The sequence below is a fragment of the Saimiri boliviensis genome, chromosome 13 (assembly GCF_048565385.1).
Source record: "Saimiri boliviensis isolate mSaiBol1 chromosome 13, mSaiBol1.pri, whole genome shotgun sequence".
NCBI classification, from domain to species: Eukaryota; Metazoa; Chordata; class Mammalia; order Primates; family Cebidae; genus Saimiri; species Saimiri boliviensis.
Window position 1 is genome coordinate 73545088 of NC_133461.1, and position 14455 is coordinate 73559542.

General features: G+C 37.4%; 1 protein-coding gene across 3 annotated transcripts in view; it reads right to left on the minus strand.

Annotated features, from left to right (window-relative positions):
- Positions 1–1417: 1417 nt before the first annotated feature.
- Positions 1418–14455, minus strand: part of HOOK3 (hook microtubule tethering protein 3) — a 133891-nt gene continuing 120853 nt past the window's right edge. For all 3 annotated transcript variants that reach the window (XM_074383815.1, XM_010330228.3, XM_074383814.1), the window contains one exon: positions 1418–13363. In XM_074383815.1, the coding sequence (XP_074239916.1) occupies positions 13223–13363 (141 nt within the window). In that variant the 3' untranslated portion in view covers positions 1418–13222. The remainder of the gene's footprint in view (positions 13364–14455) is intronic.

Sequence of the window (14455 nt, forward strand, 5' to 3'; positions counted from 1 at the left end):
GGGGGACCCCATCTGAGAACTGCGGAGCCTCAGCCTGTCTCGAGACTCAGGAGGGAGAAAAGGTTGTTTGAAGACCCTAGGTTTTGGAATGGTTTGTGATACACCAATAGATAATCACAACAGTAGCAAAATGTAAGGCAAAGCCGGCAAGGCTTTGGCTGGGGAACACTTCTTTTTACAGGGTTTTGCTTGGCTGCCCAGGCTGGAGTGCAGTGGCATGATCATGGCTCACTTGCAGCTTTGACCTCCTGGGCTCAAGTGATCCTCCTGCTGAGTAGCTGCGACTACAGGTTCACATCAACACAAATACTTCTATTGTAAACTTTAATGCTTAATTAATATGGGTATCTCCAAGCAAATGAGTGAAGAAAACGTGTATTTATCTTTCTGACATTAAAATGGGTGCTATTTTGGCTATATGTATACTGCTTTTATTTAGCTGCTAACTTCACTTTGGAACTAACACGTTGATATTTAATGTAAATATAATCAACTCCCATTCTGCTACTACCACTTTAACACCAAAGATGCCAGATTTCAACGATGAGGGGAAAGCTGGGGAAAAAGATAAATTGTAAGGATCTAAGAAAAAGTGCATTTATTGCCTAAATAGGGTGCCAACAATAATGCTTTACATTGTGACATTAAGTTGTCACAAAGAATACCATACTCTCTGTGACAAAATCAGTCATGTCAACATGCTAGCTCTACAGAGAAGCAGCCATGTTTCACTTTTATCCCTGAGACTAATCAGCTTACAAACAGAAAGTACCAGCCTAAATCAACATGAAATCTACCACTGGTACTGGAAAAAAACCCAAAGAATACTCCTGACTTACAATAAATCAGTGACATAATCTTCATTCCTTTTTTTTTTTTTTTTTCAGTCTGTCTCTGTTGCCCAAGTTAGAGTGCCATGGTATGATCTTGGCTCACTGCAACCTCTGCCTCCTGGGTTCAGCAATTCTTCCTGCCTCAGCCTCCCAAATAGTTGGGACTATAATCACATACCACCATGCCCAGCTAATTTTTTTTTTATGACATGGTTTCACCATGTTGGCCAGGGTGGTCTTCATCTCCTGACGTGGTGATCCACCCACCTTGGCCTCCCAAAGTGCTGGGATTACAGGCATGAGCCACCACATCCGGCCACCCAGCTAATTTTTGTATTTTTAGTAAAGATGGGATTTCACCATGTTGGCCAGGCTGATCTCAAACTCCTGACCTCAGGTGATCTGGCTGCCTCATCTTCCCAAAGTGCTGGGAATACACTCATGCACCACCACTCCTGGCCAGTGACATAAGCTTTAAATTGATAGGACACAAAGGCAAGTGTCAAAGGTGAGTGGAAGAATATCCCCAGACAATAATGAAGTGCATTTGTCGCAGTTTAAGAGCAGAAAAAAGAAATCTAAGCTGAATTTTTATACAAGTCTTTATTTACAACTTGTTTAACAACTGTACACTTTTTGCAGCCTTGAAAACATTTTTGTACTTGAATGGGAAAATATAGTTTGACCAAATCTTAACTTTATTCTTCATATACATATACATATATTATATGCATACATATAAACACATACATATAATACCATAATTAATTGGCAGTCGTAAAATAAAAAGGAGTAAGTGATATCAAAATATATGATTTCAAAAACACTAAAAATCCATCTTCTGGTGGTTTCCTGGACTTCATGTTTTTGTGATTTTAGCTAAAATTTCTTACTGAGGCTCTTTAACAAGTCACTCACCTCAGAAAAGCAGCAAGAAAACCCACCAATCTCAACACATAGTAAATGGTTGGAAAACTCAGTAAACAGGTGGAAAAATGCTTGAACATCATTATGTACAACATCATTAAATCTGTATTTCGTTTTTGAAGTGAGAAGTTCTAAGTCTGATGTGGACATTGTTTTTGGATATAATGACAAAGAATGAAATTGTGAAAATGTAAATTCAATAGTCAATCAGAAATAAGAATATACCTAGCTATATCCTTTTTGCAAAGACTAAAATGCAAGGTGGATTACTACAATGTCAAATATGAAACTAACAACAATTCACAGAACAATTGATAGTACTTAAGACATGAATATAAGGCTTCAGAGGTGGGGCTGTACTCAACACAACTCCAGCTCCAATGTACTAAGGTCGTCCAGCTCATCTAAAAAGTTGAAAAAATACTATAGGGGAAAAAAAACCTCTTTCTATCCCCAAATTTTTGATATAATTAATTAATCAAACTAAGGCAAATTATTATTAGATATGTTTAAATTTTACCATCCATTACATAATCAAAAATTGAGTGTTATAAATGGTGGGCAATTGTCAAAACATAAAAATTGCAAAACAAAATAAACCTAGAAGTTATTTTCTAAGTACAAAGCATTCTGAATTACATAGAACCTGTAAAACAGCAAAGTTCATGACAGCAATGATATTTTAGTGCATTTGAATTATAAATAACTAAGGCTATTAAAAAATAAAAGATGGAACCGGGCACCGTGGATCATGCTTGTAATCCCAGCACTTTGGGAGGCCAAGGTGGGCAGATCACAAGGTCAACAGATCGAGAGCATCCTGGTCAACATGGTGAAACCCTATCTCTATTAAAAATACAAAAATTAGCTGGGTGTGGTAGCGTGCACCTGTAGTCTAGCTACTCGGGAGGCTGAAGCAGGAGAATTGCTTGAACCCAGGAGGTGGAGGTTGCAGTGAGCCAAGATCACACCACTGCACTCCAGCCTGGTGACAGAGTGATACTCCATCTCAAAAAATAAAAATAAAAATAAAAATAAATAAAAGATTGCTGTTAAAAATATTAAAAGGTCCCAAATCACTGATTGGCATTTGTGTACAGTCATTTCCTATATTCAGTAAAATGCTACTTCTTATTTCAAGCATATTGAAAACTTCCCTTAACTAATATGAATCACTACAGAATACATATTAAAGTAGGTCGCCAAGAAGATAATAAACTGAAGTCACAACACTTACTCATCTGTACTTGAACTACAATTAAGAATTTCATCATAACTTGCTTAGAATTTGATACTGCTGGATCAAGTCTGTTGCTTGATTACAAAAATTTAAAGAGAAAGAGGAAAGCATCAAGACTTCCTAACAAAATAATTTCAACTAGGCACCAAGCTGACTCAAAAGGATTATGAGTCTCTTATTTCTGTTAAAAAATTTAGACATGTTACAATAGATCCGTTTAGCTATGTTAAGCACTTTAGTAATAGGCCAAGTAAATTAATACTTTTCATTAACTAAGTCACTGGAATAGTAAATGCCTCATAAATAAAATAATTTGATTCATAATACAAGTTAATAAGGGCAGGAAGCTATGAGGATAAACAAAAAAGTTGTTTGTGCCTTGATTATCTTTGAGGTTGACTTTCAGGAGAAATGTTTAAGGGACAGAAACAAACAAAAAAAACTGTTGGCAATTTTCATTGGATCTAAGTAAATTTAAAAGTTAGTATATCAAGTAATTTATCAATCTTTTTGTGAAATAAATTAAGCATTCATATCAATTTGCTTGATAAATGTTTTAACTTTATAACATCAATTTATATTATATATTTTTTAGAGACAGAGGTCTTGCTTTGCCACCCAGGCGTGATCAGACCTCACCACAGCCTGAACCTCCTGGTTTTAAGCAATCTTCCCGTCTCAGTCTCTGGAGTAGCTCGGGCTACAGGCATAAGCTACCATGCCCAACTTATATCAATTTAACGAGTACATAAAAAAAGAAAAAAACACTGAAGATATTAAGAAATGATTTATAAAATAATGTTATCACTTGAAAAATAAAACACTGAGAATCTGTTCTTAAAAAATAATATACTGAAGACTAGCTTAAAGGAATGGGGTTTTGATTTTTCCAAGGTCTTTAAAAAGGATTGGTATTAACTTTTATAAGAGAAAAACCTTTTCTAAGTATGGTGGTAAAATCTCAAGAGTTGTCATAAGTTACTTCACTGCCTTTACTTTGTCTTTATTTTCTCTCTGGGCATTAAAAATGCTGTCAAATAGCATTTTCTGCAACATTGGAATTGTTTTATACCTGTGCTGATAGGTAACCACTATCCACATGTGACTGTGGAACACTTGAAATGTGGCTAGGCCACTGAGGAACTATAGTTTTAATTTTACTTAACTGCCACATGCAGCTACCTAATTACCTATAACCTACTCTTGTCTAGGTTAACCAGACAATGAAAGTTAAAATAGAGACTCACTCATTCAATAATTATTAGTGGAAGATATTCAGAACATTGTATTTCATCCTTATGTGTTATGTTTCACTTTTAATTTTTTACTTTGGGAGAGAAAAAAAGCAGCCCTTTCCCTCAAAGGCCAAGGTGTGGACTTCTCTATTTTAGCATTACTCTCTTCTAGGTGAGCTATACGTCAGTAGAACAGAGGAGTAAGGTAGAAGAGAAATGTCTTGCACTATAAAAGCACATCTCAGGCCGGGCGCAGTGGCTCACGCCTGAAATCCAAGCACTTTGGAGGCCAAGGCGGGTGGATCACCTGAGGTTGGGAGTTCAAGACCAGCCTGACCAACATGGTGGGAAAAAAAAGCACATCTCTCCTCTAAAAACAGAACAAAACAACTGACAGAATGTTCTTTTGAGCAAATCTCTCTATTCTTTGACAGTCATTGTGTCCGTATTTATGTGACAAACAAGTATTTCAGTACTTTTGAACTATGATTTGAATATTAATATACTCAAGTTACAAATGGAGAAGTCCTGGCTCCTAAAAAAAAGTCTCTTGGTAGAACAAACTGAAAACTTTGCTATTATGAATGTAAGAAAATGGCCAAGTTCACTGGGCATGGTGGCTCACACCTGTAATCCCAGCACTTTGGGAGGCCGAAACAGGCAGATCACTTGAGGTCGGGAGTTCAAGACCAGCCTGACCAACATGGAGAAACCTTGTCTCTACTAAAAATACAAAATTAGCCACGTGTGGTAGCAGATTCCTGTAATCCCAGCTACCTGGGAGGCTGAGGCAGGAGAATCTCTTGAACTCGAGAGGCGGAGGTTGCAGTGAGCCTAGTTCATGCCGTTGGACTCCAGCCTGGGCAACAGAGTAAGACTCTATCTCAAAAAAAAAGAAAAGAAAAACAGAAAACAGCCAAGTTCACAAAACCTATCTGTTACAAGGGAACTCAGAATGCTTTTGCGGCCTGCCATCTTAAGTACCTGCCTTTCAGTCACCTCTTCCCCACCATGTCCCTGATCCTCTGACTTGACAGTTCCTGGAACTCGGCTTTCCTGTCTTTAGGTACATGCAGTGATGAAGGTACTGCTGAAGTTAGAGGCAATCTACAGGTTTGTATTTCACAAAGCAGGCAAACCAAAAGTAGGAACATGTTCTGATTAATGATAAGATGGGACATTTTTTATGAATACAACTTCAGAAAGCATCAAGTTTCAAGGGTGTTTGCATTTGAAGGGATACAGAGTCTTTTTAAGGAGACATGTAAAAAGTAACTCACGCCCAGTAGCTCCAACCCAGCTTCAAACAGATTTCTAGACTTAGACCTTTAGATTTCTAAGATAACAGAAAATTCCATAAAGGTACAGGGGAAGAGGGAAAATAATGATCTAATATTAGTAAAGTGCTATAAATCTTACAGTAAAATATACTACATAAATGACTAGAAGTTAACTAAATAATATTAAGATACTATATAAAGACACTATATATTAAGACACTAAATAAATACACTATAGAATGTACATGTAGTAATCACTATCTATGGGTTGACAAATACATCAGAATAAACACGTCTTTTTTATTAATTTTACAACATAACTGCTAAAGTAATTATTTTCCTTCATCAAGTTAGTTACCACTTAAGTGATAACGCCCACTTGGAAGTCTCCCATGTTAAAGCCTTAACATGCTTTGGTAGTTTTCTTTTTCTCATGTAGCAGTTGCTTTTCTCATGACACCTAATTCCTCCTCTAAACTCTAAGTAGATATAATTCAGATATGATAGTGCCATGGACCCAAACTTTGAGGCCGTGGACACCTGTGATTTCATCTTCAGATCCTAAGCACCTAATTCTGAGCCCGCAGGTAATCAGGTACATAAAGGTGCAACGTTGAATATATTTTTTAAATGCCTACTTTTGCCTTCATTTTAAACAAAACTGTGTGGGGATACTGTGTGTAAATAAGAGGGACATAAAATTGAGTCTAAGGCTTGCAAACTAGATAAGGTAGATCTAGGTAACACCAAGTTTGTCACGATATTCAGCCACTGTAGATTTCTTCTCATCTCATCAAATCATAGTATCCTTAGCTAAATCACTTTAGAGACCTAAAAACACTTTCTGAGCTTTAGTAATAGCTGAACAGTTTCAAAATGAAAACAGGTGTTTTTTCCTTTGCTAATAAACATAGACAATTACATTATGTGCCTAGTTAATACTCAATGAAGGGAAGGACAATTAGAAATTAAGATTTTTGTCTACTCTTGTACTGAATGATCATGTAATAAAGACAAGATTTTATGCAAACTTTTACTTTGGGAACATTTGTTTCGGTAGTGCAAGTTTTCATTGTATTAGGACTTCCCTCTGTCTGCATATTTGTTTACAATTAGGCTATTTCTTTTCCCAATAATCCACTCCACTCTCTAGGAATGAATTTGCCTTAATAGCCCTCATTATGATCTTAGATTCCTATTCTCATGCAAACACACACAGCATGCAAACCGAGTCTTTCAGATGGAAATAAGAAAACAGAAAACTTCTGAAGAGACATCAAGTAACTCCTGATCTATATCTATATATTTATCTTGCGGAGTATTACTGGAATTATAAGAAAACAGAAAACTTCTGAAGAGATTTCAAGTAATTCCTGATCTACATACTTATCTGTCATAGGAAACATTTACGACCACCCACAATCACCAAAACTCATATACTTGCCATAATTAGGTTCAGGTCTCTTGTTTCTCAAATGAATGTCCCTTCTTCTAAAATTTCAGTGCAATGTGAAGAATCCAAGGATGCTCATGTTTTAAGTCAACAGTAATTAAATATGTTTTACAAGTTTCTGCAGTCATAAAGATAATACATGTGAATTGGTTTGATAAAAGGCTATTTAAAAAACAAAATAATCTGTACCTACTTCCTCAGAAAATCGTCAGTGATTTAAAAGAGATGGATGCCATCCCATTTGTACTGTCCTTTGTTTTCTAGAAAGAAAGCTAAATATTAATACTTCGGTAATTTGAGAGATTGGGGAGAAATTAGCTCTGTTAGCAGCATATTATGTTATGTTTTTTAGGCTTCTGGGAACTGAACAGCATTTGCTGCAAAACTTTAGACCATTTCTGTGCTAAAACTGGATGATAAAACATTTTCAATAAAAGGAACATACACCAACTACTATTTAAATATTCTTTATAGAAAGTAAGAAAGTGGGTAACAGATACATTGAGAATAGCCTTCCTCATCGAAAAAACTTTGTGATATAAAACATTCAGATCAGTATAAAGAATAAGCTCTGAAACCTGTTTCTAAATGTAATGAAACTAGGTTGGATAATTACGAAAATAAACTGCCATTTTGACAGAATTATAGGAAGAGAGAGTATCTTTATTGAATGGAAAATCCTTCTGATTTATAAAAATGAAAAAATAGAAAAAGTGATAAAATAATTTTCAAAGATTCTGACATCCCATTTTATTTTGCTCAGTAAAGTCTTCATCCTACTGTAGGGATCACACAGCCTTCACTGTTAAGAAGTACAATGCTTTACCAGTTTGATCGCCACTGCTAGGCAAAGAATCCCTTCATAATATAAGGATAAAAACTCAAAATATTCTTCTACAGTTTCATGAATAGATAACAAAAAGCACTTTGTCTTCATGTTGTTATTTTGCCCTCAGCAAAAAGCAAGATGCCAAGTACTCCCCTCTCATTTTAGACTCAAAGACATTCTTAACCACGTGGCTGTAAACTAGTTGAGTTTTAACTAGCTGTGGGTTGTGGATGCTTTTTCAGATAAATCACACACGATCCAGCTGGAGATTAACTGTAAACCTCCTGGAGTCAGATATCTGGACAATAAAAGACTAAATGCAGAGTTAAGAGAATTTTAAAAAATAATTTAGATTTTTGTTTCAAGATAATTCTTATAAAGATTTCCAAGTTTTTAACATGCTGTTATCATTAAAACAACAGGTGAATGTTAGTGAGGGAGCAAGAGAGGTTGAAAAATATTTCAAAGCTTTACTTAGCTAACAACAATAAGCCAAACTGCTACTTTTGAAAAGGAGATAGGAGGCTGGGTACAGTAACTCATGCCTATAATCCCAGCACTTTGGGAGGCTGAGACGGGTGGATCACCTGAGGTCAGGAGTTGGAGACCAGCCTGGCCAACATGGTAAAACCCCGCCTCTACTAAAAATACAAATATTAGCTGGTTGTGGTGGCAGATGCCTGTAATCCCAGCTACTAGGAAGGCTGAGGCAGGAGAATCGCTTGAACCCAGGAAGCAGAGATTGCAGTGAGATCGTACCACTGCACTCCAGCCTGGGTGACCAAAGGAGACGTCATCTCAAAAAAAAAAAAAAAAAAAAAAAGAAGAAAGAAAGAAAGAAAAGGAGATAGCAAAGTGGCTATGAATAAAATGTATCTTTTCTTCAACCTAGCTCATCTTTCACTTAAGAATCACTACTTACTGGGCCGGGTGAGATGGCTTGCACCTGTAATCCCAGCACTTTGGGAGGCCAAGGCAGGTGGATCACAAGGTCAGGAGATGGAGACCATCCTGGCCAACATGGTGAAACCCCCGTCTCTACTAAAAAACAAAAAAATTAGCTGGACATGGTGGCACACACCTGTAGTCCCAGCCACTCGGGATGCTGAGGCAGGAGAATTGCTTGAACCCAGGAGGCAGAGATTGCTGTGAGCCAAGATCATGCCACTTACTACAGCCTGGGTGACAGTGCAAGACTGCTTCAAAAAAAGAAGAATCACTCACTACTGATCTATTTGCATAGTAGCATGTATTTTCATTCTTTTGTGAGAATTACTGGAATATATGGACTGATGTTTCTGACTAGATAACACTTAATTTTGTACAGTTAAGCTTTTATTATATTGACAGTAAAACCTCAACAAAATTACAGACAGCAACTTCATCCTTATTATAGTCTAATCATCTCATTAAACCAATTATACCAGGTTAAAGATGTCTAATAGAAATGTTAATCTTGGTAAATTTTGGCACACAGGGTCTTTAGGGACTTCTTTTTCTGCATTACTATCAAATAGACAAATGGTAAAAGATATGACAGAGTTCTTCAAGTTCTTTTATATATGTAAAATTGTATATCTTACTCTTCAGATATATACTACAATATTTTCTGGGTACAAACTTTTAAAACACACTGTAGAACATAAATGCTAGGTTTTAATATTCCTTAGTTCTTTACTTTGTATTTTCTCACCCTGGTTATCAGGAAAACAGAAAATGAGCTTTCTGTTTATAAGACTTCAGACACTGTGGTGACAGCATGCTCCAACCCAACACAGCAACCCTGCACTTACTCCACGCTGGTGCCGGCACAAGCTCCACTGCACAAGCCAACGTGGCCCAGGAAGCTGCTGTGTGCCAGTAGTTTGTAAAAATACAGCACAACATCACTCACAATGAGACAAAGCTCCTAGTGTCTTAAACTTCGATGGACCATACAACATGACAAACCTCCAAAGGAATCATTAATCATTACTAAAGAAAAAGAAATGTCAGAAACCCTGTCCAAAGCTGGGCACAGGACATGGAGTTGCCACTGTTACATTTAAGTTTTATTTTTGGCTTTCTGATACCTAAAGTATATTCCGAAGGTATGTTATCTTATTTTTTTACAAAAGCCTGCTTTGTTTTTAAATGTCATAAAATGTTTAGAAATATAATTTCTCCTATGTAATGAAACTAACAGACTACATTTTATAGGTATAGTAAAGGAGAATTAAAGTTATAAATGTAAACATCAAAATAACAGCATACAACAGATGCTGAAGAAAAGTCAGAAGTATGGCCGGGTGCAGTGACCTCACACCTGTAATCCCAGCACTTTGGGAGGCAGAGGAGGGTGGATCACGAATCAGGAGTTGGAGACCAGCCTGGCCAACATGGTGAAAGCCCATCTGTATTAACTCACAAAAATTAGCTGGGCATGGTGGCAGGTGCCTGTAATCCCAGCTACTTGGGAGGCTGAGGCAGGAGAATTGCTTGAACCTGGGAGGTGGAGGCTGCAGTGAGCCAAGATCACACCATGGCACTGTAGCCTGGGCAACAAGCAAGATTCCGTCTTGGGGAAAAAAGAGAAATCAGAAGTAAAAGCTTGGCACCTTTCCAATCCAGTTAGAGAAAAGTATCTGGGTAGCTGGATGGGTAGGAGACTAGGACTGGGGGCATAAACAGAAAATGAAAACGAAAACCTCTCATCTCGCAGAACAAAATCCATTCAGTGAGTAGTTCACATACTTTTTTTTTTTTTTGAGACAGAGTTTCGCTCTTGTCACCCATCTGGGGTACAATGGCGCAATCTCAGGTCACTGCGACCGGGGTTCAAGCAATTCTCCTGCCGCAGCCTCTTGAGTAACTGGGACTACAGGCATGCGCCACCATGAGTAACTGGCTAATTTTTTGTATTTTCAGTTGAGGCCGGGTTTCACCATGTTGGCCAGGCTGATCTCCAACTACTTACCTCAGATGATGTGCCTGCCTCCACCTCCCAAAGTGCTGGGACTACAGGCATAAGACAATGCGCCCGGCTCTTGTTTTCATTGATCATATTCTGCAGGTACAATTTTCCCAAAATTTTAACTTACCAAGGTTAGTACTCACATCCCAATTTGCCTTATTTATTTATTTCCCCAAATTTTAACTTGCCAAGGTTAGGGCTCACATCCCAGTTTGCTTTATTGATTGACTGATTAATTGATTGAGCCCAGGCTGGAGTGCAGTGATGCAATTGAGGCTCACTGCAGTCTCTGCCTCCTGGGTTCCAGTGATTCTCCTGCCTCAGCCTCCCAAGCTGGGATTACAGGTATGTGCCACCACAGCCAGCTAATTTGTGTAATTTAGTAGAGATGGAGTTTCACCATGTTGGCCAGAATGGTCTCAAACTCCTGACCTCAAGTGATCCACCCCCACCTAAGCCTCCCAAATGGGATTACAGGTGTGAGCCACCAGGCCTGGCCCCAATTTGCTTTAAAAACCAGTTGGATCCTCAAGCTATTTGTGAAATATGGGTAGGGGTTAAGAACTATCTGAAATAGTTTTTAATCTTTTACTTTCGAAACTTTCTACATTGATCAGGTCTGCATAGTCTCCTGAAGCCTTACACCAATTCTACTCATGGCTGTCTCCATTTATCCCTGACTCTTACTGCTTTGTGGTCTCATCAGGCAGAAGCATTCAGGCTGCGCTCAGACTTCTGTACTTAATGTAAAAAATCAGCACAATGTATGGAATGTATGGGTTCATTTCTGTGTATATTCTAATATGTTTCTTCAACCATGGCTTCTGAGGACAAACAAAAATACTACTGATTTTTAGGTCAACTTTCTTATTAAAAAGTAAGGATTTAAAAATCAAACACTTGAATATAGTTTCTGAAAATTCTTCATTACATTTAGCTTGATTTAAGGTTACTTATTTGTATTTAACATAAATAACTAAATGAAACCTGAACTTCCAAATAGCAAGTACACGAGAAAACATCCTCCTATATTAGGTGACCTATCTAAAAATAAAAAATACCATGACCTTACTTCAGAATTTTTTTGCTTTCAAAAAATGGACTATGTTGCAAGAAAAAGACTGGAGGACAACTTAAATATAATCTGGGACCAGATACATAAGTCAATATGAAAAGTTAGAAGGCATTTCATTTTTAAATGAATGCTATTTCGCACTTATATAGAAGCTTATATATACAAAGTGCTTTACAATGATTACTCATTGACAGCCTATTCATCAATGTAAATAAATGTGGTTTACAATCTGTTAACAAATGTAAGCGCTTTGAGGCAACCAAATACCCAAGAGAATCTATTTAGTAACAAATTCCTGGACTAGCAGATAGATGTGAGAAAAAAATGTAAAGAGATCTGACATGATATAACATATAAGAAGTAACTAATGTTAATGACTGATATTAAGATGTCAAGTGTTAGGAATTATTAAAAAATGGAAGGGTTTCTATTAAGGAATAAGTAAAACAAATGAGGCATAAGTCAACAAATAGTCCAAAGGTAAGGCTACCAATAACTTGTACATATATGAAAGATTAACTCTTTTAGATGTGGAGAGAAACTGAAGGTATAACATAAATGTCAGCCACATTGCTAGAATCTGATCCCCAGTCACTAAGATATTCCAAAACAACAACAAAAAATTAATGTAGTGCCTGATATTTTTTCTTTTGTAATTTATCCCAAGATACCTTACCAATACATTCACTTCTGCCAGCAAACCAGATAGCAGGAAATAATGAAATTTTATGTATTTATGTTTAAAAAATAGTCTCCAAATCTTTGGGCAAATTTAATTTCCTATTAAGCAATGTGAAAACTCATTTTTTCCTCAAATTCTACCAAGTGCCTTAGGGAAGATATGCTTAGCACCTCTGCCAATGTATTTATGTCTTTGCAAAAAGAACACTTGTCAACCATTTTTAGAGTAAATATGCAAGTTATTTGAACTGTACTTGGAAAACAACTGAAAACACAGATTAATACATCATAAAAAGATTAATTCCCTTTAAACAAAGACATTCTTATAAAGCATGGTAACACACGGGCACAATAAAGAATATAAATTGTATATAATTATTGGCAGAAAATCTAATTCATTACAAAGCCTACACCTTTGAGGAAGGAAGAGGACATTTTCATACAAAGAAAAGTATTACACTATTATACAACATTTTTAATTGGACATGTACAAATTTTTGGCACATTAAGAAGAACTGAAAGGACAACAAAATAAGAACCAAAGAAACTAAAACAAAGATACAGGAGAGACAAAAAGTTCTCAGAAGGAGAAACACTAAGTATTGACACAGAAGAGAAACAAAAAATAAGCTGGCTGAGCTTCCTGAAATGTTGTGTGTAACAGAAGTATGCTGTGGGTGCAGGTGTCTGTACTGTGTTTGAGCAGCAGTGCTTTTCTACCTTGCTGCAGCCGGCTGCACATGGCCTGGGTATGATCTTCTGCTGCTGGTCGCTTGCCTCTGCCTTGCCAGAAACGACTGCCCTGAGCCTGTGCTTGCCAGTCTATCTTCAGCTGCCTTTTTATGCAGAGTCATTCCCTGCAACATTAAAAAAAAAAAAAGGAATTAATAAAAAAAAGTGGAATCTACTTTCACAAAAGAAAATTTTCATCATGCAGAATTTGTTACATTGCATCATACAGCACAATTAGGAATATTAACTCTACTCACTATAGATTAAAATCTCATAGAGGCATTTTAGTTCCCACAATTAGGTACAAATTTTCTTTGGAAAAATTGAGGCTTAAATGTCTGATTTTACAACAAACAAAACAGCAGATAATAGAGACAGACATTACCCATACTCAATCATACTTCCTTTCAAATTAAATGTAGAAAGTGATTTTCCAAGGAAGAGAGCACGATTGGTAGCAGTAGATTCACTCCAAGAGTAGAAATCACAGGTTTTATTTAGAATGAGAAACACAAAAGCTTGCGTGTCGTTTCTTAAGGTAGAAACCACACTAGGTAATGTACATACCACCATGCTGTTTTTCTTCACTTCAAGCCAGACCTGAATTCTCAAACAAATTAAGAAAACTTCCTGACAGTCCACAACAGAGGGCCCAACCAAGAGGAGGGGGTCTTTCTTGAAGACAGGAGAAGGATCGCCAAATAGTTTAGAAGGGAGAGAAGGCAACTGCTGGACTCAGAGCACCTTAACAGGAGGGAGGAAACCTCCAGGGCACTCCCTGACTGCGGAGGAATGACAAGAATATGATAATGACACTATTTACAAAAGGCAGAAGTCTCTGAGTAGATCAGGAAAACAGCCATTTTTTGGTACTCATTTAACAAGACAATGAAGAATCCTAGCCAGAGAAACATTAAGAACTGAGAGATGGCCAGGTTGTAACACTCTGGGAGGCTACAGTGGGAAGATCACTTGAGGCTAGAAGCTCAAGACCAGCCTCAGCAAAATAGCGAGACCCCCTCTCTCTAAAACAGGCATCCCCAAACTTTTTACACAGGGGGCCAGTTCACTGTCCCTCAGACCGTTGGAGGGCCGCCACATACTGTGCTCCTCTCACTGACCACCAGTGAAAGAGGTGCCCCTTCCTGAAGTGCGGCTAGGGGCCCGATAAATGGCCTAAGGGGGACGCATGCAGCCCGCAGTCCGTAGTTTGGGGA